Below are 25,411 nucleotides of genomic sequence, written 5' to 3'. Positions count from 1 at the left end.
CAAAAACACCACGCACACAACTTCAAGAAGTCTGGGATTTGCTGTATTTATTTGATCACTTTTACACTCCGTTGGCAACAAATTGTATTACTTTCTACACAACGGCTTCATACTAAACTACACTGAATATCTTCTCAGGGGCAATAAGATTTTAGGACTTGTCATTGTTTAATTCTAAAACATCTTCATACATTTTGTGTATTGTTATAAATTTTTAAAGACTTGGAAGCGCAATAATCATGATGATGATATGTCAAACAACCTGCTAATGCAGTGAAACCATACCTGGGCCTAAAAACACACAATCAAACACTTTTTTTAGTCATGGATTGGCCTCCCAAGAGCCCAAACATCAACTGTATTAAAGCAACGTGGGATAATCTGAACAGAACAAAACCCAGCTCACATCTGAGAGAAGCTTTGGACACTGGAGGACTATTCCTGAAGACTACTAAAGAAATGACAGGAAAGAGTTAAACAAAGGTGGTCATACCAAACAACATTGTTAGAATTGTTTTCGCCTTAGATATTGTATTCTAATGTATGAAAGCACATTTCAAAAAGTCACTGCACCGTTTTCAATTTTCCAAGCAAAATATAATGAAATGAGGGAGGAATTGAGACACACTACTTGACATTCTAACATTTAAAGTGAAAAAAAGCAAATTGTAGGACAGATTGTTAGTAGCTTACACAGAAGGCAAGTTTCTGAACATGCTTCTCCCCTGTGTAAGGCAGAGAAGACACCATCTTTGGACGCGAGTTACCTTTTCCCTGATTGTCATCATTCTTCTGGAGATCCCGCCATCTCTTTAGTTCTCAGTGTCTGAATAAATGAGTTGAAAATAAGACTACCTCAAGTACATCTCCATTTGTATATTTAAAGTATTTTTTTGCGTGCGTGTATGTGTCATTTAAAAAAATAAAATAAATAAACTTAAATCGACACACGGGGCACTAAATGAGGATGAAACTTGAAGGGACTTGCCATCCCAGAATGACACCCATTAAAATCAACTTAAATGCTTTCTGAGTAAATATCCTAGTGGACTTAGCTGGGGTGGAGGCATATAGCTGTGTAACATAGCATGTGGGAGGATTGCATATTTAAACAGTGTGTTGTTAGTCAATAGTGCAAATTGTTGGGATGGTTGAAGCAAATAATGGCCTGAGTTTGTGCAGATTTTTGTCCACTGCAGTCATTACATATATTTAAATTCTTTAGTTTTCTTGAGCAGTTTTGTGTCGTTTACTATAAGCACGTTGTTTAACAGCTGATTCACAGCTAAGTGTTCCCATTGAGTGTTTTCCTTCTAGAGCTTCAGCATGTTTAGCAGTGATAATGGACTGTTACATTTCCAAAGCCTTCCAGTATTCTAATTTTGAGGAGTTTTTGTTGGGCGCATGCCAGTGTTGAGATTGATATGCTTCTCGTTAGTATGAGTGTATTCTGTCAGAGCCAATCTGTTTAGAGGAGAAAATTGGGAAGATGTTGTAAAAGCTCTTTGTTGGAGATCAGGTTGCACTGCCTCATTTCACCAGAAATTCAAAGAAAACAATCACGGTTTTGTTTTCAGTTGTCACGCAAGACCACTGAGACCTAAGATCACTGGTGAGAACCAAAAGCAAAGGGGGAGCAAAACTGGAAGTTCAGGTTCCACTTAGCTGCTACAGATACTGACAACAGGCTTACCTTTCTACCTGTCTCAGCTGTATTTCTAGTCTGTTGTTGTTTTGTGATTTGGGGGGAAAAAAGTACACTTTTTCTTGGATTAAGAATATGTGGGGTAGAAAAACTTGACTGTGTGTCTTAGTCAGCAGCTTGATTTTTGTTGTCTTAACTCATAGGTGTCAAACTCTGGCCCGCGGGCCAAATTTGGCCCGCAGCCTAATTACATTTGGCCCGCGAAGCCATACCAAATTACTATTAGAGCTGGCCTACTGGTATTATACAGCTAATATATATATTGTTTAGTATTAAGCTTTGCTTGTTCCATATTCAGTTTTTCAGCAAAACTTGTTTGAGTCCATAAGAAAAGATTCATTCTTATATCTAGAGGAAGATTTTTTTTTCAATAAATATTAACGTTAGCCTGCGACTTTGTTCCAGTTTTGAATTTTGGCCCACTGTGTATTTGAGTTTGACACCCCTGTCTTAACTCAACATCTATCTGCATTATTGACAAGCAACACTTCTCCTGTTGTGCCTGCTGGATTTAAATGTAATGTTGTTAATGAGGTGGCCTGAGGAAAGGAAATCTCGAGGGATTTTATTGTGGTGTTTCTTCAGTAAAGAACACAGTTTTACCGTACCAACTTTAATCTCAGCTGTACTTCATAATATAAGTTCATTGTAATTTCAAATTTACAGCTAACAGAGGTTTGGGGTTTACAGAATTAAAATTGAAAGGAGTCTTGCTAGATCTTAGATCAAGTTTCACCGTATTTTGCAAAAATTGTGAACTAAAAATTTTTCTTTGATGGTGTTGTAAATATCAATATTAGTGATCATCTTGTTTATGTGTCTATATTTATACAAGCATGAGATCATGACTACAAATCCGAGTAGTCTGCATTTAGTCTACAGATGTAGAAATGTTTTAAGTGTGGTTTGAATACTGAAGTTGAATTTCACCACAATTTGTCTCATGCTAGTATGTGCTTGTTCATGTTGAAATATACAAGGATTGTAGTTCTTTTAAAGGTTGTGCAACTTGACATTTGGGAAAATAAGCATTGTGTAAATCTCGCAACTTGCGTTCTGCACTTTGTTTTTCCACTGACAAATCGAATGGTAAAGAATAAGATTCAGTTTTAAAAGGAGTTAAAGTGGCATTTTAGAAACACATCTATAAATGACTAGCACTCCTCCCCAAATTAAGGAAGTTACTTTTTCCCTTTCCTTTTCCATCACAGTGAGAAGCAGTTCAAATGTATCCCATGGGGTCTGCGGGTCATTATGTGCCTCTTTTCCTCGCTGCTGTATTGTTTCTGTCGTCATAATCTCTAATGTAAAATTTCAGCTGTGGCTCAGAAATCATGTAACAGTTCCCTGCAATCTGGATCAAAAGCTCCTTTCATAAGGCAAGAGCTACCCCATACTAATCACATTCTGCCATATCAACCAGACATGTACTATAAATAACACAAGCCGTTTGCTGCCGTCAAACACTATACTTGCACTTCAATTTAACCCACGGTACTTACAAATGCACACGAAGGTGCATCAACAATACCTTCTGTGTCTATTTTGAGAATTGATGTGCTTACAATTAATTTGATTTCCTATTGTTGTTTAATTTCTCTAGAAACTCAAACAATGACTAAGGGCTTTAAAAGCTCAAAAAGCATTGCTTCACTTAAATGAAAAGAAAGAAAAACCTTTTTGGAAAAATATAAAATGATGAGAATTGGTCCGAGTGAAAGTTGAAAGTTAGTACGTGAATTATAAATCATAAATGCTTTATTTTCTAATTATGTTTTCAATAGAATATCTAAGTGCAGGTGCACAACCTCCGTTTCAGCTGCCATTGTGTTTGTGTTCCTGTAGGCGTGGCAGGAGTGGAGCTTCCGTGATTGGCCCTAGGTTGTTTTCCATAGACGCGTACTGAGTGAGGCTTGCTGAGTAACAAAGTAGTGAAGATGACTCATTGAGTCTTGAGCATCAGCATCTTTGGTTATGATAATGATTTCAAAATGTCCATCATCAAATCATTTTTCTTAGAAAACTTGTGAGAGTGTTCTTGTTGTTTCTGTGTGAAAAGAATGAAGATTTCATCCCATACTGTGTACTAGCTGAGCTGTGAAGCCTCTGTTTCCCAATCTTAGAGTGTGATGTACTTGTCAGCCTATTTCTCTTTTTATTCCTGTTAAAGCTAGTTACGCATTTCTGTGAGAACCGTATTTCCGTACATACAGTTGGGTGACGTTCAGCTTTCTGGCAGTGTTTTGCAGAATAGCCTTTATGTCACAACAGGAACAGTCTGAATTTCAGAATAAACTCATCAGATGTTTTGCAGTTTCATTTTCAACACTACAGTGTTAATATTGAAATGAAGTTAAGGATTACATTAATGCTCACGATCCTTAAGCAACGATTCAAAGACAGCTTTTGGGCTGACTGGCACATAATGTAGCTGTGCCTCAAAGTTTGAAGTGAGCTGCTCAGTTTGTAAAATGGGTAGAGATGCTAATTTGACAGAGGACAAGAAATGAACAGAGCATGCCATGGAGGTGAGAAAAGTTAGTCACCAAAACAAAGACAGACGGAGCACAAGTTACTACAGTGTGGGTACTATATCTGAGCTTAACTGCTGGTTACCTCAGAGAGTATAAATCCTTTCTGCGGAAAGCATTTGATGGGCAATTACCCCAATTATTTTCAATTGGGACTTATTAGTCACTAAAGCAAACTACTGCTACTACTGGATAAACTAGAAGTTGGCCATTGAATACTTGTTGGCCACAGTGGAAGACCTTGGTGACCTTTTACAGAATTCACACAGATATTTCTGGCATGAAATGGATGGTAAAAACTGAAAATGTGCCATTTTCACAGTTTCATTGTACAGTTCTCTTGCATAGACCTCTTTCTGTACAGCCGTTTCTGTATTTTATTAGTGAGACGCGTTCCACATACGCAGTTAATAAGTGAGTTCAGCTGTGTGTTTTGTGAATGACTTTTTATGTCTGAGAGCTGCTTCTACAATTCACTGTAGTATCTATAGCAACACCACTGACCCGGGAGGCACTTAAGTTGCAGGGAAAGGGTTGTGACAGGGAAGTGGGTTTTTTTTTTTTGGCTCTGAGTGGGAGAACTAAGTGGGATTCTGTGACTGGCTTGCCCTCTAGATTGTTTCATTTACTGTTACACAGAAAGTGTGCCTGCAAAGTCACATGCTGACTATTCACACACACCCACACAGTTTGAAAATCTATGAATAAATATAGCTAGTGTTGTTTTTTTTTTAAGTTTTTTGGGGGTTTTTTTTTTTAACTTTTTAACCTTTTCCGTCCCATCAGCCTAAGCACTTACTAGCACGATGGTTCAAGTAAATACTTTGCCGAAATAAGTAGGCTAAGAAAGAAAATGTCAGTCAGCCAAGAGCTTAACATGTCTGGAAATCTCCGTTGCATGTCTTGAATTTTCTTAGTTAAGAAGTCAAAAGCTCCTGATCGACTGAAGTTGGGTGAGTGTGGTCAGTCATCTGTCCCGTAACATGTAGGTCAGCGGATAAACCGATCTGTTGTAGACAGTACGGTTCTCATTAGTGTGCTGCTTTCCAGATTACTCTTTGGGCCAGCCAGCCCTGCAGTGCAGCATATCTTGTCCATTTCTGTTCGTCTTCACATCGAAGCAGCGCACCACCTTGAATAATAGTGTTATTTAAAAAAACTGTTTTTACGTGGCAGTACAGCTCTTCGGCTCTGATGACTAACACTCAGGATCCATTAAAAAAAAAAAGGTTTTGTTTAAGATACAAAACAAAGTTTTTCAGGTATGTTTTTCATAAATTCAAATACTGTAAATACCGGTATTAAGTAAAAAGTCTCACTGATTGCCTGACCTTTTTGTTTGTTTTTTGCATACCTTACATTAACTCATAATTACTACACCTTCTCTGTTAATTCATGCTGCATTCCCTCCTCCCTCTCTGACCACTCTTAATAGCATGCATCATACATGTCTTTATTTCTTCTTGCTTGGGTTGAATGGAGGCAGGCCCTCTGTCGTCTCCTCTGCTGATGGCCCAGATTACTCTAAGTACTTATACATGAGCTGGCCTCTTCCATAGAGAAGATTGTGTGGGAGGCTGACAGCCTTTTACATGTGCATACTTCATGTGAGTGTGGGTGAGTGCATACATGCAGCCATTATTAATGAGTGGGAAATGGAAGAATAGCTGACTGGTTCTGCATTTGGGACAATTGTGGACTGAATTGTCACAAAAGCTGTGGCAAACAAGTAGATCATACTGCCGTCTCTACTACTTTGCACTCTCTAGAAAAAGAGGTCTGTGTTTTACTTTTTATTGGCCCAATATCACCCCTAAAATAAGTATGCTGTTGCTGTTTGTAGCAAAGTCTAACGGAAATACTTGCTCTCACCCACATAAAGCATGCAACGAAAATTTAAAGTCTACCACACTTCGGCGGCTCTGTCAGCCAGACAAGATACAGAGCGGATGAAGTATTCTGAGATGATTTTCTATGACAATACTCAGATTAAGATTAAGGGGGAGGGAAAGTCGCAGTCTCTGCATGGTCCAAACAAAGCCCCTGTTGACCAAAGTCACATTCAATAGTGTGTACTGCACTTTGATGAAAAATTGTGTAGATTTGATCTATAGAAAACATGCATTTAATTTCCAGCAGTGCTTAACAACACCCCTCCTATCCACCTTTTAATCTGTTCATCCACATTGAGAGCAGAAAAGATTTTCTGTCTTATCGATATCAGTTTATTTTGGTGTAGAGAGCTTTGCATGAAACCAGTCAAGGACAAGGATTTCCAAAATAATGGCTGACTCATGGCTTACTTTTTGAATTTATATCCTCCACTTCATTGAACAGCATCACATTTGGCATATTTATGGAAAGTTAGATGTGAAAATTGGCTTTTCCCAAATGGTAAACAGAAAGAGTCCATCTTTTCCAGGATATTTACTGAAGACCTAAAATAAAAGTTATTTTTGTTCAGTAAAAATCTGTGTGACTGGCAGTGATTATGTGCAGTGTATGCAAATTTGAGGAAAAAACTGGCAGCCCATTCCCTTGGAAGAAATAATAGTATTGAGTGTGCATGATGCAGCTTGCCAACTGCTTTGAGAGGTCCGTCTGCAAAAGTGCCTGGAGAGCCGTTACACACCAGACAGTGTACTGTGCTTTGGGACAGATTTTGGGCTGCATTATTATTTTTAAGTGTAATTCTCTAGTAACAAGTATTTCCATTTAAATTCCAGTGTTTGTTTGCCTTGTCCATTGTGACAGTTTTACCCTCCTCCTCAGATGTGGAGATGAGATTTACAGACTAGCAAGAGACAGCCTCCTACAGCTTTCCGGGGAGGTTAAATTTATCCGATATCGCAGACTAAAGTAAGACGACCAAAAGTAAACATAGCCGGCAGCCCCGTGGCTATTGAAAGAAACAGAATTGTAAATCAAATGGGTACTACTTCCTCCTACTTCTGTGCTTTATTAGAAACTGTGAGAAACAATAATGACTAATAGTCATATTGGATTTAAATGTGAGAGCAAAGGTTGACAAATGTTGAATTTTCCCTTTTATGATGATCTGAGTGATTTGTGGAAGTCGCACCAGAAGCTAAACATGACCGTTGTTTCACATCCATTTTTCTAATCTATTTAAGTCTTGATTGTTACTCTACGGGCTGATGCTGCTTTTTTGTTGTCATACTTATTCAAATTAAATGTGCGATTTTAATCATTTCCATTTCATTAAAGTTGATCAAATGTCAACATCCTTGTGTTACACAGGAAGTGAAATGTGAAAGTAGCACTAGTCACCAGTCTGCCTCCTTATCGTCCTAGTCTCCTTCTTCATATCTCTCCATTTTCCCTCCATAGTGCCTCAGGATGTCCAAGCGGAGCCTGTTTGTTCGTCTGGTACCATGCCGCTGCTTGCGGGGCGAGGAGGAGATCGTAACATCGCTGGACTACTCCCACTGCAGCCTGGAGACTGTTCCTAAGGAGATCTTTAACTTCGAGAAGACCCTGCAAGAACTCTACCTCGATGCCAACCAGATCGAGGAGCTGCCTAAAGTAAGGCATGCATTGTGATGTATAGAAACCTTCAGTGTTTGTACATCTTTGTTGCTAGGAGTCTTTGAGGGATACAGTTGAGCTTTATTAAAAGTCGGGACATTTGTACATTTCTCATGAGACTGTATAGGTGAACCACATGTTAAACCACATGGTGTTTATAATTTCTTTTTTCCCCCCCTCCTCATTCTACAAGCAACTGTTTAACTGCCAGTTACTCAACCGACTGAGCATGCCAGATAACGACCTGGCAGTGTTGCCAGCAGCGATCGCAAACCTCATCAATCTCAGGGAGCTTGATGTCAGCAAAAACAGTAAGCAGGATGATTCCTTTGTAGAACCTTTTTGCTTTAAAGCCTGAAAACTTTCCTTTGAAATTTCAAACGTCGAAACTGTCTTTTTGTTGTCATGACGGCAAGAAAATATATGAACGCATTAATACCTTGTTTAGATTTGCTTTTTCAAAGATGAGACAAGGCGAAATGCCACAGCATGTTTAATTTGCTGTGTTTACGTCACAACATGACTCAAAAAACCGATCAATAGAGCAAGTGGACAAGCCCAGACCTGCAAGCAGCTAGAAACTCTCTCTCAAGTGAAATGGAAAAAACTGAAAGGGCGATATAAAGCTTCTTTGAGCTGGTTCTCTCACACACACACTGTAACAAAATATCTACAGGGTGAATTGTCAACTGTTTTGTAGAGTCGGAAGCAGCGGCATTTGTCAAAGTTTAACATTTACTGCTATGATATTAAACATTTGCACTGTTGAACATGACAGGGCTTTGTACTTGAAGCCCTTTAAATGTTGCCTGTTTGATGAAAGCTTTCCACAGACACACTTGGTGCTCTTCTAGGGTGACATTTAGAACAAAAAACAGGTGCAGAACAAAGTGTGTGAGGCTGCACACCGAATCAGTCAGATGACTCTGCTGTTTAAATAATTTCTGCCTTTTTAAAAAAACAACAACAAAATGTATATTCAGTTTTTATATCAAATACATCTGCAATAAATTGACACAGTTTTAGCCTCCGTATCACAATCATTATTTGTAAAGTAGACTTTTGTAAATTGAAAGAAAACCAGTACCATGCAGTAGAAAAATTAAAAAGTATGATATTAAACAAGGACAAATGAACAACAACAAAATAACTCTGACAGTTTTTAAAAAACATAATGGATGACTTCCAGTTTTAATTCAAAGAATGTAACAAAAATATTGCATTAATTGTCCATTCACTTTCTACATTTATCCATTGAAGCGGGGCTGGAGCCTATCCCAGCTGTTATAGGGTGAGAGGTGGGGAAGGACAGATTGACAACCCTGGACAGGTTGTCAAGCTGTCAGCCAATTAACAGAGAGACAGATGGCCACCCACACTCATGTGTGTGTGAGCTCCATGGTGGTGTTAGCACTATTGCCTCACAATAAGAAGGTCCTGAGTTCTAAACCAGTCTGTGTGGAGTTTACATGTCCATGTCTCCCTGTCTCCTCTGGGTACCAGCTTCCTCCCACAGTCCAAAGACATGAATGGATTTGGGTTAATTAGTGTTTCAAAACTGACCACAAGGCGTGATTTAGACTTCTGTGGGGAATCCTGCAGTGGCTACAATGTAACCTAGTAAGTGGCAGACGTTGTTGCCAGTATTTATGCTTGTGCTGGACAATTATATTTTTTCCCTCCTTGGACACTTTGTTGCGGTGGGGTTTTGGGGGGCAAACATATTTGTCCTTCTTGTTTTTCCATTTCTTAGTACATTCACTAATATCCATTACAAAAGTTTCAGCAGTCTCCCTCTAGGAATTTGCTGATGTTTATAGGTCCTTAGATCGGTGTTATTATTTTTCCTCCCTATATTGAGGCAATGGTCATCACTCGATCACTAATAAATTCAAAAACTGCCAAGAAAAAGCCAATAAATGCACAGCAGTAATCAGTCATTGTGTAGTTATATTTCTAGTTAGGATGTAACAGAGGTTATGTGCACAGATTCCCCACCAAAACATAAATCCCCAGCAAGTGTGAATGTAAGTGAAAATTGCATTAACTGGCTGGTAATTACACCCATTTTTAAACGGTCTCTTCATTACTTGCAGCTCAGAAGTAGTTGGACATTTGAATAGTAAGCTGCTCCATCAGCAGGTGTGGTTCCCGATTGTTTCCTCATTGTTTAAAATAAATCTGGAGCTGACTCTGGGGTTTGACTTTGCATTTGGTAGCTATTCATATGAACTGTCTGTGAAGGTTCTCAGTCATCCAGGTCATCGTAGTCAAAGGAGCTTGCAAAGAAAAGCGTCTGGACTTCTTTAAGTTACTTGAAGACGTTTCACCTCTCATCCGAGAAGCTTCTTCAGTTCTAAGGTCAAATGGTGGAGAGTCCCAGATATAACCTAGTGGGAGTATCCCCCCACAGAGGGACAAAAGGACCCCCTGATGATCCTCTAATCGCCTGAGCCAAGGTGTGAAACTGGGTGTGGGTCCCAATCAGCCCGAGTTTCGGGTGAGTTCATTGTGAAACCTGGCCCCACCTTATCATGCGAATTCCTGAGATCAGATGGCCCAGGATGTGAGTGGGCATTAAGGCGTCTGGGAAGGGATCTCAAAACTGGATTATAGATGGCAGAGAGTTGGTGTCGTAAACCACCGCCTCTGTTCAAAGATGGTCGCTCACAGTGGACATAGATGGCTTCTTTCACTCCTCTTTCAAACCATCTGTCCTCTCTGTCCAAAATTTGAACATTGGCATCCTCGAAAGAGTGTCCTTTATCCTTAAAATGCAGATGGACTGCTGAGTCTTGTCCTGTGGAGGTGGCTCTTCTGTGTTGTGCCATGCGCTTGTGAAGTGGCTGTTTGGTCTCTCCAATGTAGAGGTCTGGGCATTCCTCGCTGCACTGTACAGCATGCTGTACAGTGCAGCGAGGAATGCTCACATTTTGGACAGAGAGGACAGATGGTTTGAAAGAGGAGTGAAAGAAGCCATCTATGTCCACTGTGAGCGACCATCTTTGAACAGAGGCGGTGGTTTACGACACCAACTCTCTGCCATCTGTAATCCAGTTTTGAGATCCCTTCCCAGACGCCTTAACACCCACTCACATCCTGGGCCATCTGATCTCAGGAATTCGCATGATAAGGTGGGGCCAGGTTTCACAATGAACTCACCCGAAACTCGGGCTGATTGGGACCCACACCCAGTTTCACACCTTGGCTCAGGCGATTAGAGGATCATCAGGGGGTCCTTTTGTCCCCCTGTGGGGGGAAACTCCCACTAGGTTTATATCTGGGACTCTCCACCATTTGACCTTAGAACTGAAGAAGCTTCTCGGATGAGAGGTGAAACGTCTTCAAGTAACTTAAAGAAGTCCAGACGCTTTTCTTTGCAAGCTCCTTTGATTCATATGAACTCTTAACTAGACCAAGGTGTGGTCAGTGTAATTTGAAAGGAAAACAAAAGGCCTTCCAGTTCTGGTATACCCAATTTGTACCAGGAAGATGTTAAGAGAAAAAAAACATATACAAAAGGCAAGGAAGAGCTCATACTACATCCTCTTTCAAAATGACATGGCATGTACTGTATGTTTGCCAGAGGAACTGGTTCACTAGTGTTTCTAGATAAAGTGACTGTTGAAGCAACAGGATGGATTTTTAAAACTTATAGCTTACACTGTGCTGAAAAGCTGCAAGACTAAAAGGCTGGTGCTTTACAGTGCAGATGGATAATGACCCCAAAACCCCAAAAGTTGTTTAAGGCAATGAAAGGGAATGTTCTTAAATGGCAGAGTCACTCACATGACCTCAGCTGAGTTGAGATGCCTTTTAGTGAAAGCAAAGCTGAAAGCAGAGAGACTCACAAAGAAGCAGCAAAAGCCTGGCAGAGCATCTCGAGGGAGGACATGCAGCATTTAATGATGTCTGTGGAAAGGATTGCTACAGATTCCCATTTAAGTAATAATAATTATATTTATAATAATGCTAGTTTGTCCAATTACTTTGGCCTGTGTAAAAGACAGGACTGTAAATTATTAAAGGTGAATGCAAAAAATTGATTTGCATCTTGACTGCTTCATTTTAAATCCATGAGTGTTGTACAGATCCAAAGTTAGGGAAAATAGCCTGACTGTCCATACGCTTCTCTACCTGCACAGTCGGCAAAACCCTTTCAGGAACAGAGAGGTTAAAAAGGTACTTGGACTATAAACGAGTGTAAAAGCAGCCTAGATTAAACAGACATTAAAGGATGTAGTGGCATTTTCATGAACCGGAGCTTCATGTCCCGTGTTTACATTAAATGGAGCTTATCCTTCCACACAAAGCACTTTAGCCTAAGTGTTGTGGGCATAAAAGAAAGTAGGTGGAAATAAACCGTGAGACTTGGTCACAATGCTCACCTTGCTGTGAAGGTTTGGTGAGAAGTTGCAGACTTCAAAATAGATCCCTCACCTTCTATTTTTGTTTTTGCTCTTTGTTTCCTGCTCTTTTATTATGTAACCGCATGCAGTTCTGCACTTTTCTTCTCTCTTTTCAGTGAAGACAAAAAATAAGGGCGAAGAAAGGTGCAGAGCTGCTCTTATTATACCACGATCACACTCTGTTCAGTCAGAGAACCTTTCTGGTTGTTTATTTGTGTTAAATAAGATGTCTTTCATTATGTTTTATCTTTTTTTCATTTGACGGGAGTTATTCATTTTGTGTCAGCAGTAACAAAGCAGCTGAGATACACTGAGCAGATGTAGCTTTGTAGTCGTACTCCTGCCCTGCTGATGATAATTTTTGATGACTTCTGTTTCTCTCCAGGCATCCAGGACTTTCCAGAGAACATCAAGAACTGCAAAGGCCTAGCAATTGTAGAAGCCAGTGTGAATCCCATATCCAAGTGAGTTCGACTTTCCCTCACCTAACACATTTTAGTTTAATGTTCCCTATAAAGTTTGGGTTCCTAGTGTTCTTGCAGAGGCTTACGAGGCTGCTTGTGTGTTCTCATTCGCGTTCTTGCCTTTGCATGTGTTATCAGGCTCCCTGAAGGCTTCACTCAGCTTCTGAGTCTGACGCAGCTCTACCTGAACGATGCCTTTCTGGAGTTCCTACCAGCCAGCTTCGGCAGGTCGGTTTCTTCCCTGGTTTGTCACACGCTGGACTTGATGGAGTCATGATACTGACATTTGAATTTTCTAAATGCAGTCAAGTCATTAACAACCGCAGAAATGCAACACAAAATGATGCTAGCTCGATAAGATGACCCAGTAGAAGTGATTTTGATTCATACTGTGGGCTACACTTGTGCTGTGTGGCACCAGGACCAAGTACTACTTATGTCATGTCAACAGCACAAAAGTGATGCAGCGAGCATACACAGAACTATTATATCTCTCAGACCTGGCTTACCATTAATTCTTTAGCATTTACATTTAAGTCATACTGGAGAAACACACAGCTTTAAAAAATTATCACTTTATTTAAAATGATCATGTTGTCTTCTTAACATTTACTTACTATACTTTTCAATATATAGTTAGGCTACACAGATTATTAATCACTTTCATTACTTGCGCGTTACACAAAGTTTGTGTTGAGCCTTCTGAATGCAGAAAACGTGATGTGATCTGGTGCTGATTCCATCTTTATATTTCTTCCTTTTAGTACTAGTTCTATACAAGAGAAGATTACATCAGACTTTTTTTGCTGTCATGTAACTGCACATCATAGCTGCTTAGTGAAAGATAAGCCGGCTGAGAAAATCATGGCCGCTAAGCTTCAAAAGCCATTTCACATAATATCCCTTTTGGGGAAAATCAACTAATTATGACAATGATTTTTTTTCCTGCTTGCAGGTTGACTAAGCTACAAATCCTGGAGCTGAGGGAGAATCAGTTAAAGATGTTGCCAAAGTAGGTGGTTTTTATTTAGCAAACCTTCCAAATGTGAAATATGAGGAATGTTCATTTTAATTAAAAATAATAATAAAAGCAGAGTCTCTCTGAAATTAAGTCGCTTTATGAACTGCGACAAGATTTATTTTTTATTTTTTTTAATCCCTACTTCCTCATTGTCCTCTTCCTCTTGCACCCCCTGCTATGTCTGTCCTTTATCCTTTGTTTTAATCATAGACTCTTTCTCTAAACCTCTAACTGTAGTATTAAATTCCACTGTGTTACATAAGAGTCCCCTTTACTTGGCCACTTGCGCTGACAGGTTTTATAATCCTCTACTGAGACAGTGGTGAAGGTCTTTTTGCTATTTGAGAAGTGTGCTGTGAGACTGAATGTCCCACAGATATTAGAGAAAGCTCCAGGTGATTTTTGGGGGAAGTCACCGTCTCCCTGGTTTCTCTTTAATTTCTGTCACACTTGACTAGCTTTACCATCTTACCATGCTTAACGATACTTGCCTTTTTTTCCCCTTCCCCCCTCTGTCTGAGTTTCCTTTTATAATTTCCCCTTTATTATTATTATTTTTTGCATTTATTTTTCACTGACTGATGTTCCAGCCGGTGTATAAAGTGCAGTACAGTCAGTGCCACAGCTCGGAGCGGATCCCTTTTTTCTGGCTGTGTTTATGTGACAGAGGCCAGACCTGTTAAAGTCTGGAGGCCTGACAAAGAAAGGGACTAATGATCGGGAGCGTTGCCAGTGCAACACACAAGCATTTCAGAGATGTAAACAATGTGTGCAAAGGGGTGCAATAGAAGTCTTCTCAGGGCTTTCATGTAGAAGCTGCTGCCTCTATTCTCCATCTCTCTCCTCTGGTGCACAGACACACACTGAGCACATGCATAAACCAAGTGTTTTAAAGAAGGCTGCAGTGTTCCTCGCTCAGGGTCATAAGCCCCTTAGTGCTGTTTTTTTAACTGGTGAACTCACTTTCTAGATTAGCCAAAACAGCTCTTTCTCACCCTTTTTTTAGCTGTTTGGTTTGGTGTGGGGTTTTTTGTGGTGTGGGGAGAAACTCTGTTCGTTCCTTGGTATCATTTCTGTCCCACAAGTACATTTCCACTAACACAGTTTTCACGGTGTCTTGATTTGCTTTAGGGTTGGGATTATACTTTTTAATCAACTTTTATATTCACATTGTGAAATTGACAGTCAATGGAAATGTTTTATTTTTATTTTGCTTTTATTTGCGCATGCGCGTGTCTGTGTACGTGCTACGTTTTTGTTTTTTGCTGCTGGCAGTAAAGGACAAATGTCCTCAAAGGTGTCTTGTTATTCGATCTGTGAGGAAAGAGTTGTTCTTAATCACTAATAATAAGCCTCTATGAAAATATTTTCTCTCCAGTTGTCTGTTGTGCTGTGGTCAGTTAAATCAGTGTTGTAAGCAGTGCGTGTTTACAGTGTAGGGGAGAATGTGAGCCTGTGGCCTGAATGTGAGAGAAAATTTGGAGCAAGGCTTAGGGCACATTTTGCATTATTTAGAGCATATTTCTATCACGCCTAAGCTCTAAAAGGTATTTATTTCCACATAAAATTATTCAGTGACAGGAGCGAAGGCGGAGCATGTGTGCTTTCCAAATCGAACAGCATGAAAACTGACTGATAGTGGCATAGAGGAGGAATTTTCTTATGGCTGTTTTTTTTCTTCTTCTTTAATATGTAAACCATGAAATTCATGTGTTTTTGTTGTTTTGTTTTTTATGTTTCCTTCTTGTGTGTCTGCAGAAGCATGCAGAAGCTCACACAGCTGGAGAGGTTGGACCTGGGGAGTAATGAGTTCACTGAAGTGGTGAGTATCTTTCAGTCAGTCTGTCACTGCTCGGGGCTCTCACCTCGTCCTTCCTTAATCTGTTCCCTGTCCTATTTTGGTTTTTTAAGCACGTATGTTGAAATTTTTCTTTTCCTTACACTCTGAACCGTCATTTATACATGATAATGTGATTCATTTTTTTTAGCTTGCTCACAACTACGTGCTTTCTCTTTTCTACATGTGCAGCCTGAGGTGGTGGAGTGGCTGACTGGACTCAAGGAGCTGTGGATGGACGGGAACAAACTGACCTTTTTACCTGGGGTATCATATACGCTCATATTCCCGTTCAGTGACTGCTGCGTCTTAACACATCATCTTGAGATTATTTCCCTCGATTCTCCCCCAACCCCCCAAAACTGTGTGTCTCCTCAAGTCTTCATCAAAACGAGCTGCAGTCAGTTTACATCAGACTTTGAGCTCTCTAAAACCAGCAGAGAGGGCTGCGCTTTGAACGCGATTCTGTCGTAGGATGAACTCGCACAACAAAATGCATAGTTTTGGGTTTGCATATGTCCCCCAGAAAAAAATCAGCTATGAATGAATTCTTATGTCGGTGTGTTGACAGTCAGGATTTGTTAAATGAGGCTCTTCTTTCATCCAAATGACCAGCTTGTTTGTAAGTGGGTCATAATTAAAGCATTAGTTCTGCTGCCAGCATTTCAGTAGCATCAGCTGTAATCACAATCTGGCCTTTTATAAGCCATGACGTCTGTGGAGTATGAAACAAACCATTAAGTGTTACTCATTTTATTAGCAGAACAGTGTTTTCAACCTAAAATAAGTGTGATATTGTCTCCCACTGTGGGATTATATCATGTCTGCATATATAGTTATTTACTTCACTGCAGAAAATGTTAGTTAACTGCTTGTTTGTGATCATTTTAATTTACTGCCACAGTTTGCATCTCATACTGCTGCATAAATTAAGGGTGACTTTTTATTTTATTTTGTGCAGATGTTGGGGACACTAAAACAACTGGTGTATCTAGACGTGTCGAAGAACAACTTGGAGATGGTGGATGAACAAATCCGCGGCTGTGAGAATCTACAGGACCTTCTGCTCTCCAACAATGCTCTCACACAGCTGCCAGGCTCCATCGGTAAAGATCTGTCTCTCTCACACACACACACACACACACACACACACACACACACACACACACACACACCGTATTAGAAGACCTGTTATGAAACACCTTAACTCTCTTTTAGCTGTTGCCAGCTTTTAAATCTTTCCAAGCCTCTCTTGTCTCTTTCTATGTCTCTTTTAGCACTTGCAGTGTGAGCCGACGGGACAGTACTACCACAAGACTTTATTTTTCTGTGTCATTTTCTCTAATAGAAACTGATCTATATATAATTGCAACAGAGCATGAAACTGATGTGCTGCATAATAACCTTTTACTTATTTTTCAGTATTCAGTGTTATTTTTGGTTTTTGATGAAACCAAATTATGCTAACAATATAAAACTGTAGTGAAGTACACAGTGAGATACTCATAACATATTGTGATGTCTGTAACAGAAGAAATACAATTATTCAGATATTTCTACAGCTCAGGATTGCTTTTACCCAACCCTTATTCATCTCTAATGAATTAGGTTCCAATTACTCATGTATTCAAATGTCACGGGTATGAAACATTTAGCAATATCAATGCAGCTTACTCATTTATGATTCACTGCGTCGTTTTGTTTTTCTTTGTGGACAAATAGAAATAAAACACCATATTCAATTTGGGTTACATTTGTGACAAGTTGTTAAGTGACCAGTAAAAATAAATAAATTGCTCAAAAATTAAGAAACTGATATTTAGTATTATACATATTAAGAATAAAGTTATTTGTGTAAAAAAACAAAACTCCACAGGTTTTAAACCAGTGTAAAGACACACATTGGCTCACAAAGGTAAATATGATTTAAACATGAGGTTAAAAGTTCTGTAAAATAAAATCATTGAGTACAATAATGTAGACTTATATTAGATGTTCTGGGCAAGCCTAAAAAAAGCAACCTGGATCAGCAGTTTTCTTCCAGCCATGAGGGACACAGTTAACTCAGCATTAAGGCCTCTGTCGCACAGACCTACAGACCAGCTAGCAACCATCTGGAAAATGTATGCGCCACTTGGTGGGGGTTGCTGCCAATTGCTATGAAACCAATGAACCCCATTCCATTCGATTTCAATTCAGTTTTATTTCTATAGCACCAAATCATAACAACATTCACCTCAAGGTTATTTATAAAGATAAAGACCCTACAATAATAGGGAGAAACCCCAACAGTCAGATCACCCCCTATAAGCAAGTGGCCAGAGGGGCCGATGGCGCGATATGGCAGCCTCGCTTCTGTCAGTCTGCCCCAGGGCAGCTGTGGCTACAACTGTAGCTGCCTCCACCAGTGTGTGAATGCGAGAGTGAATGAATAGTGGTATTGTAAAGCGCTTTGGGTGCCTTGAAAAGCGCTATATAAATCCAATCCATTATTATTATTATAGTTGGCGACAGTAGGAAGGAAAATCTCCCAAACAGAACGTGTCAGTGGCAGCGATGCTGCCCCATTAACCCTCAGCAGTGCAGAGCCCGACAACTTCTCTGTGCGACTGGGTGACAGACGGCTGACAATTGTGTTGGCTACTTTTTTTTCCCTTTTTCAAATGTTAATTTTGACAAATAGGTGCCTATTTTTCGAAATAAATTGTAAAGCTACATTTATAATATTTATTGACAGTCATAATTTTGAATGGCATACTTACTCCCATCCCTTTTGCAAAAAACAAGACTAATAAAATCCTTTAAATTCATGCAAACACTGCTGTTGAAATCATGGTTGATGACGACTGCTATAGCCATTACTGTATTGACAGTATGAATTAATCTAATTAACTGGTGTGTAATGGATCTTCCTCTTTGCTGCGTACCAGCAAGTGATAGTCAATAACTGATCTGAGCTGTTGTCGACGCCTTCCTGATCCTAGCTCTCTGTTCCTTTTTTTTTTTTTTTTAAAGGCACCCTGAAGAAACTGACTGCACTGAAAGTGGATGAAAATCAGCTGATGTACTTGCCAGATTCCATTGGAGGGTGAGCATCACAGCAATAGATTTGATAACAGCAGAGTAAACCCTGAGCTCAGTGGATTATTGTGTCGTTTTTTTTATATCTGGAATCCATTGATCTGATAAAACGTTTTTCTGGAAAAAGTAAATATCCCCATTAAAGAGAATGCAACCCCTGCTCGGTTTGTTTTGGTCTCGCGCTGATGATTGGTAGCTTAGTAATGGCTATGGCTATAAAGAGTGGTTATGAATGTCAAGTCTTTGAATCTGCCATAGCGATTTAAGGACAGTTCATCCATTTGCTTCAGTGTGGAAGGGCTGCTGGTAAACACTGGTCTCATGACCCTCATAGACAGTAATGATATGAAATCCTGTGTTACTATTCAGAGGTTTTTCTGTCTAATGTATACAGGTAAACCCTCAGTCGCCAGCTGCTGAGTACCGAGCCAGGTCCACACGCTGATCCTCTTTCTACTCTGAATCATTGACACACAGTTGACAAAGATTAGGTTCCATTTAATCCATGCTTTTATTTTTTTAATCCATCCCCTCCAACATCCATGAGAAAGACAAATCTACATTACCTGATAAAAACAATTGTATCTGTGCAGTTTTTTATTACTGTTTTCAAACACCCTCAATTGCCCCTTATGTTAGAATGTGCCGCCTTATGTACTTTGACGTAGATTATGTGACAAAGCCTATGGTTTAACTTAATCCCATGCAAGGGTTTTAGTTTAAGCAAGCTCATTTCCTCCCCTATTTATATGTAGCTGGTTTCGTTTTACTTCGCCACTTGTCCACTGGGGTTTTTTTGTTTCCCTGGTGTATTTTTAGTAGACAGGCGTCAGATCCTTGTGGCGTTTCATGGTACTGTAGCATATGAGCTTTCTGGACGTGGGGCTGCTTTGCATTAATATGAAACCCAGCGTGCATTTACATTTTTCACTCAGCAAAATTCCGCTTAAAGGATGTCCCATGAAATATTTGAGATTTGCATTTGCATCAGTCTATTTGTGTTTCACCGTCACTGTACAGTAACATTGATCAGAGCTTTTCTTATTTACAGTGGGGCAAAAAAGTATTTAGTCAGCCACCGATTGTGCAAGTTCCCCCACCTAAAATGATGACAGAGGTCAGTAATTTGCACCAGAGGTACACTTCAACTGTGAGAGACAGAATGTGAAAAAAAAATCCATGAATTCACATGGTAAGATTTGTAAAGAATTTATTCGTAAATTAGGGTGGAAAATAAGTATTTGGTCACCTCAAACAAGGAAAATCTCTGGCTCTCACAGACCTGTAACGTCTTCTGTAAGAAGCTTTTCTGTCCCCCACTCGTTACCTGTATGAATGGCACCTGTTTGAACTCATCATCTGTATAAAAGACACCTGTCCACAGCCTCAAACAGTCAGACTCCAAACTCCGCCATGGCCAAGACCAAAGAGCTTTCGAAGGACACCAGGAAAAGTATTGTAGACCTGCACCAGACTGGGAAGAGTGAATCTACAATAGGCAAGCAGCTTGGTGTGAAAAAATCAACTGTGGGAGCAATCATCAGAAAATGGAAGACATACAAGACCACTGATAATCTCCCTCGATCTGGGGCTCCACGCAAGATCTCATCCCGTGGGGTCAAAATGATCATGAGAACGGTGAGCAAAGATCCCAGAACCACACGGGGGGACCTGGTGAATGACCTGCAGAGAGCTGGGACCAAAGTAACAAAGGTCACCATCAGTAACACACTACAACGGCAGGGAATCAAATCCCGCAGTGCCAGACGTGTTCCGCTGCTGAAGCCAGTGCATGTCCAGGCCCGTCTGAAGTTTGCCAGAGAGCACATGGATGATACAGCAGAGGATTGGGAGAATGTCATGTGGTCAGATGAAACCAAAGTAGAACTTTTTGCTATAAACTCAACTCGTCGTGTTTGGAGGAAGAAGAATACTGAGTTGCATCCCAAGAACACCATACCTACTGTGAAGCATGGGGGTGGAAACATCATGCTATGGGGCTGTTTTTCTGCCAAGGGGACAGGACGACTGATCCGTGTTAAGGACAGAATGAATGGGGCCATGTATCGTGAGATTTTGAGCCAAAACCTCCTTCCATCAGTGAGAACTTTGAAGATGAAACGAGGCTGGGTCTTCCAACATGACAATGATCCAAAACACACCGCCCGGGCAACAAAGGAGTGGCTCCGTAAGAAGCATTTGAAAGTCCTGGAGTGGCCTAGCCAGTCTCCAGACCTCAACCCCATAGAAAATCTGTGGCGGGAGTTGAAAGTCCGTGTTGCTCGGCGACAGCCCCAAAACATCACTGCTCTCGAGAAGATCTGCATGGAGGAATGGGCCAAAATACCAGCTACTGTGTGTGCAAACCTGGTAAAGACCTATAGTAAACGTTTGACCTCTGTTATTGCCAACAAAGGTTATGTTACAAAGTATTGAGTTGTATTTTTGTTATTGACCAAATACTTATTTTCCACCCTGATTTACGAATAAATTCTTTACAAATCCTACCATGTGGATTCATGGATTTTTTTTTTTTCACATTCTGTCTCTCATAGTTGAAGTGTACCTCTGGTGCAAATTACTGACCTCTGTCATCATTTTAGGTGGGGGAACTTGCACAATCGGTGGCTGACTAAATACTTTTTTGCCCCACTGTAGTTACTTAGCTGTTCATTATTTAATAGTCTCTGTGAAGAATTTAAAGAGATCAGAATGCACTGACGGTTGTAAGCAATGAAACCAGATGCATGTTAGTATGCTTAACAAAAAGAGCCACCTAAATGTGGTAGCAGCGCTGTGTTCAGTTTCTTCTGCATGTTTGAAGCCCAGCAGCTGCCGTCTGAAAGAGCTTTTTCAGAAAGAGCAAAACTCCAAGTGAATCTTGTGCTAACATCCTAGACATTACATGGCTGTCTGCTTAACATCCTTCAGCCATCCTGAGCTTTCTAGTAAGTAATAGCTTGCTTAGCTACAAATCTTAATATTGTTATTGAAGCCCTGTCCATTGGCCGTTCCTTTGGAGTTGATGTTGCTCTTGGTAATCTTCTTAAATATTTCCCACCCTGTTATGACTGTCTGTGGCAGTTTAGAGCTAAGATGATCTTAATTTAGTACCTGCCCACTTGGTGGTGTTAATGGCTTTTTCACCTGTTAACAAATTGATATTGCAACCAGAGAGCCAAGAAATTGTAGCACGTAGGAACAATAATGTACCACAGACAGGGATCCTACCATATCATCCTTCTTTCCATCTCAACCTAATTTTCTGTCTCTGCAAACAGTGTAGGATATGTGACTGTGCAAAGGACCGCAGAAATAAATTCACCACGTCACACACAGTCTAATCCCAGATTGCGCGCATTGATATAATTTACATAAATTAGATAAACACGTTTACTGTATTTAATAAATAGGTCTCAAGTTATACGTGTGTGTGTGTGTGTGTGTGTGTGTGTGTGTGTGTGTGTGTGTGTGTGTGTGTGTGTGTGTGTGTGTGTGTGTGTGTGTGTGTGTGTGTGTGTGTGTGTGTGGACATGCAGATGTCCAATCAGAGATGAGCAAAAACGAAATTAAATAAAAAAAAAATGTATTGGTGTTCTCCATTGCAGCAGTATGTTCAGTATTTCTTTGCTTGTAAGTGTCTGGCTGCTGGTGGTAACTTCTTGGCAATTTAACTGGAAAAAAACTGCCATTAAAGTGGATTTTTGCCATGTCTCTCTGCATCAGGCTGACATGCATTGATGAGCTGGATTGCAGTTTCAATGAGATTGAAGCGTTGCCAGCCACCATTGGCCAGTGTGTCAATATGCGCACCTTTGCTGCAGATCACAACTTCCTTGCCCAGCTTCCACCCGAGGTGAGTGTGCGCATCGGTTTGTAGATTTTAATCCGTGTGTTCACTGTCTGCAGTGAGAGTCATTGGTGTGCTCGCTTCACAGATGGGCAACTGGAAGAGGGCAACTGTGCTGTTTCTACATTCCAACAAGCTGGAGTCTTTGCCCGAGGAGATGGGCGACATGCAAAAGCTCAAAGTCGTCAACCTCAGCAACAACAAGTGAGCCTTCTCTGCTTGTTGTATTTTTATTTTTTTTGTATTTTTTAGAAACTCTGGCCTGATTTTAAATATTATCTAAATCCAAACACGCAATTGCTGTAGTCTTCTGTTTTTTGTTGTGCATCAGATCTATTTGCAATTATTTACTTTGTTCAGACTAAACAAGATGTTAACTATGAAATCTACACATTTTGTTCCAGATTTTATCAGAATTACACAACATAACTGACAAAACAATTGTTAGATTAGTTGATAAAATTAAATGATATATAATCAATTTTACGTACTTTAAATCCAGGACATTTTAAAAGCAGTGATTCCTTCACTATGTAAAGCTACCAGTTAATAAAAGCAATCAAATGTCTTGTCTTACGCTTATTTTCAAATGTGGAGTTTGAAATTGTACCTGCTGATTACAGTATTGTGATGAAGGCTTATTAGAATGAAAAAAGGGTAAGGTCTTGATCGTTTCCTTTTTTAAGAAAAAAGCGACATTTTCCAGGCTTCTCTTTTATAGTCGGCCTGCTTAGATCAAATTTGCCTGACAAAATGAATTAAATTGACTTTTTTTTTAACTCGCCCAGGAAAGCAGTTTTAAGCGTTTTGGCGACTGAGTTTTGTTTTTTTGTTTTTTGTTCTACTTCAGGTTGAAGAATCTTCCGTACAGTTTCACCAAACTGACTGAGCTGACTGCAATGTGGCTGTCTGAAAATCAGGTAAGGCTGCACAAGTATTAGGCATAAAACAATAAGGCCTCTGGGTTCAGAGGTGTCAGATGGGGACAGCAATAGCAGGAGCGTCTGTGACTCGCACTAAAAATTCAGCTGTAAATCAAGAAGCCTTCCCGGTAGCTCGCAGGAAGGTACATCTAACCACTTCCAGGACATCTGATCTAATGCAGGTCAGATTGGATGACCAGTCTTTCAAACAGAGTAGAGGTTTCTGGCACAAGTTCATTTACAGCTAAAGAGGTTGAAGCACCAGTAACACTTGTATTATAAAGAACCTCTGTATTGCTTGATCAACACATTTGGGTCATTCTGTATTTCAAATTTAAAAGGATCCTAATGATTCTCAGAAAATGCCCCCTTAATGGTTATTTGAGTGGCAATCTAGACAAGAGACCTTGCCCACTGAATGTGTAAATCTGAATGACAAGGAGGGCATTTGTAAGACGAGACTGCAGCAGTCAGACGGAATTAAAGTGGTGTTCAAAATTACCAGGCAAGTTGAGGTGCATGAAATTTGGACTTCTTAACAGGAAATGTCTGGTCGGCTCACATGAGAGCAAAAGGTTTATAATCCCAATTTGTCACAGCAGGGTGACTTTCTATTGTAAAGGAATACTTGACCTGGTCATATTGTCAGTATACAGAGGCAACGAAAGGATGGAGAACACTCTGTGGGACACTGTGGATTCAGTGTGTTGGCTTTTGTTCAGCTTATTTCCAAATTACAGTCTGACTCTGACTGCATTCTCAAATCAATTATTCATGCCTTTTCCCCTCTCCTGGCTAGACTGTCCCAAGGTTCTGTTTGGGTGCCTTAACAAATTGTCCCCAGGAAACTGCAGCTGTTTGAGAATGCTGCAGAGAGAAGATGTAGAGTCATCCACACAGCATCCATCACTGCTGTCCTGCTCTTATATAAACTGTCTGATTTGTAATGAATAAAATCTCTAAAATTTTGTGGTCCTTATATCTTTCCACAATCACTTTCCTACCTAAATAACTCCTAACAAGGACACTGCGAAGACAGGCAGTCTGCAACAGCTACATCAACACTAAGACACATGGATGCAGTTGGACAGGTGCAACAATGCAGACGGGGGCCTAAGGCAAGCTTAGAACAGCCTCATCAACAAATGGATGACAGGAAGAGGCACCCAGATGTGTTAAAGTAATGTGAAAGCAAATTAGAAGTGAAGAAAGTCGGCGTGAAATAGCTGTGTAGAATTCGGGGAAGACGGGTTGAATTTATCACGGCTCCATCTTGTGATGTGTTATTTTCCCCTGCGGTTAAGTGTTCTCTTCCATATTTACGTTTTTGATGTCCCATGTATTTGTCAAAGAGCTGCTGATTTTACATGGCACTCAACCCCATATTTTGTCCACACAGTCAAAACCCCTGATCCCACTCCAGAAAGAGGAAGATCCAGAGACTCAGAAAACAGTGCTGACCAACTACATGTTCCCCCAGCAAATTAGGATTGAGGAATGTGAGTAACTGCTCTTTGTTTGATATACATTTCCAAGCTGTAAGTGGCAGACTATCAAACACTTCACTCACCCACCTGGGTTTCAGCATCAGGACTAAGTACTACTAGCACTGACATAAACCCTAAATTCTCATGGACATTCTTAGGTGTTAAGAAGACTATATTGTGTTACCCTCACAAAGTTTGATGACCTACAAGGATCCCTAAATGCATATTTTATAAAAGACCTTGTTATCTGAGACTGAAGCAGGGGAAACACTAGCCATCGTCTTCTTGTCAAGCACCTGTTTGTTTGGTTTCCTTTTACAGCAGACGGCTCACACTGACAGTGTTGTATCTTTACTTTAGAGTAATTAGTGGTTCGTGGTCGGCGTGCTTGAGCTACTGAAATGGTCACGAGTCTTTTTTGAGACGTCGGGGATTTCTGTCACAGCCTGAACAGTTACGGCCCTGTGGCGGGCTTTACACCATTTGCCGTGTTTATTAGCTAGGGCTTGTTTCCGATCAAGCCTTTTCTTTTGCTTGGAAGCTGGAAGTATTCA

General features: G+C 40.2%; 1 protein-coding gene across 6 annotated transcripts in view; it reads left to right on the top strand.

The window, feature by feature from the left end:
- Positions 1–25,411, top strand: part of erbin (erbb2 interacting protein) — a 54,470-nt gene that overhangs the window by 18,559 nt on the left and 10,500 nt on the right. For all 6 annotated transcript variants that reach the window (XM_026173222.1, XM_026173220.1, XM_026173223.1 and 3 more), the window contains exons 2-14: positions 7,588–7,782; positions 7,979–8,096; positions 12,580–12,658; positions 12,797–12,886; positions 13,614–13,670; positions 15,438–15,501; positions 15,709–15,783; positions 16,478–16,622; positions 18,532–18,604; positions 22,324–22,453; positions 22,536–22,651; positions 23,298–23,367; positions 24,770–24,869. In XM_026173222.1, coding sequence (XP_026029007.1) covers positions 7,597–7,782; positions 7,979–8,096; positions 12,580–12,658; positions 12,797–12,886; positions 13,614–13,670; positions 15,438–15,501; positions 15,709–15,783; positions 16,478–16,622; positions 18,532–18,604; positions 22,324–22,453; positions 22,536–22,651; positions 23,298–23,367; positions 24,770–24,869 — 1,303 coding nt within the window. In that variant the 5' untranslated portion in view covers positions 7,588–7,596. The remainder of the gene's footprint in view (positions 1–7,587; positions 7,783–7,978; positions 8,097–12,579; positions 12,659–12,796; positions 12,887–13,613; positions 13,671–15,437; positions 15,502–15,708; positions 15,784–16,477; positions 16,623–18,531; positions 18,605–22,323; positions 22,454–22,535; positions 22,652–23,297; positions 23,368–24,769; positions 24,870–25,411) is intronic.

This window comes from Astatotilapia calliptera, chromosome 7 (assembly GCF_900246225.1).
Source record: "Astatotilapia calliptera chromosome 7, fAstCal1.2, whole genome shotgun sequence".
Classification (NCBI taxonomy): domain Eukaryota; kingdom Metazoa; phylum Chordata; class Actinopteri; order Cichliformes; family Cichlidae; genus Astatotilapia; species Astatotilapia calliptera.
The sequence above is the reverse complement of the archived record's forward strand: the minus strand, read 5'-3'. Positions and strand labels throughout refer to the sequence as shown.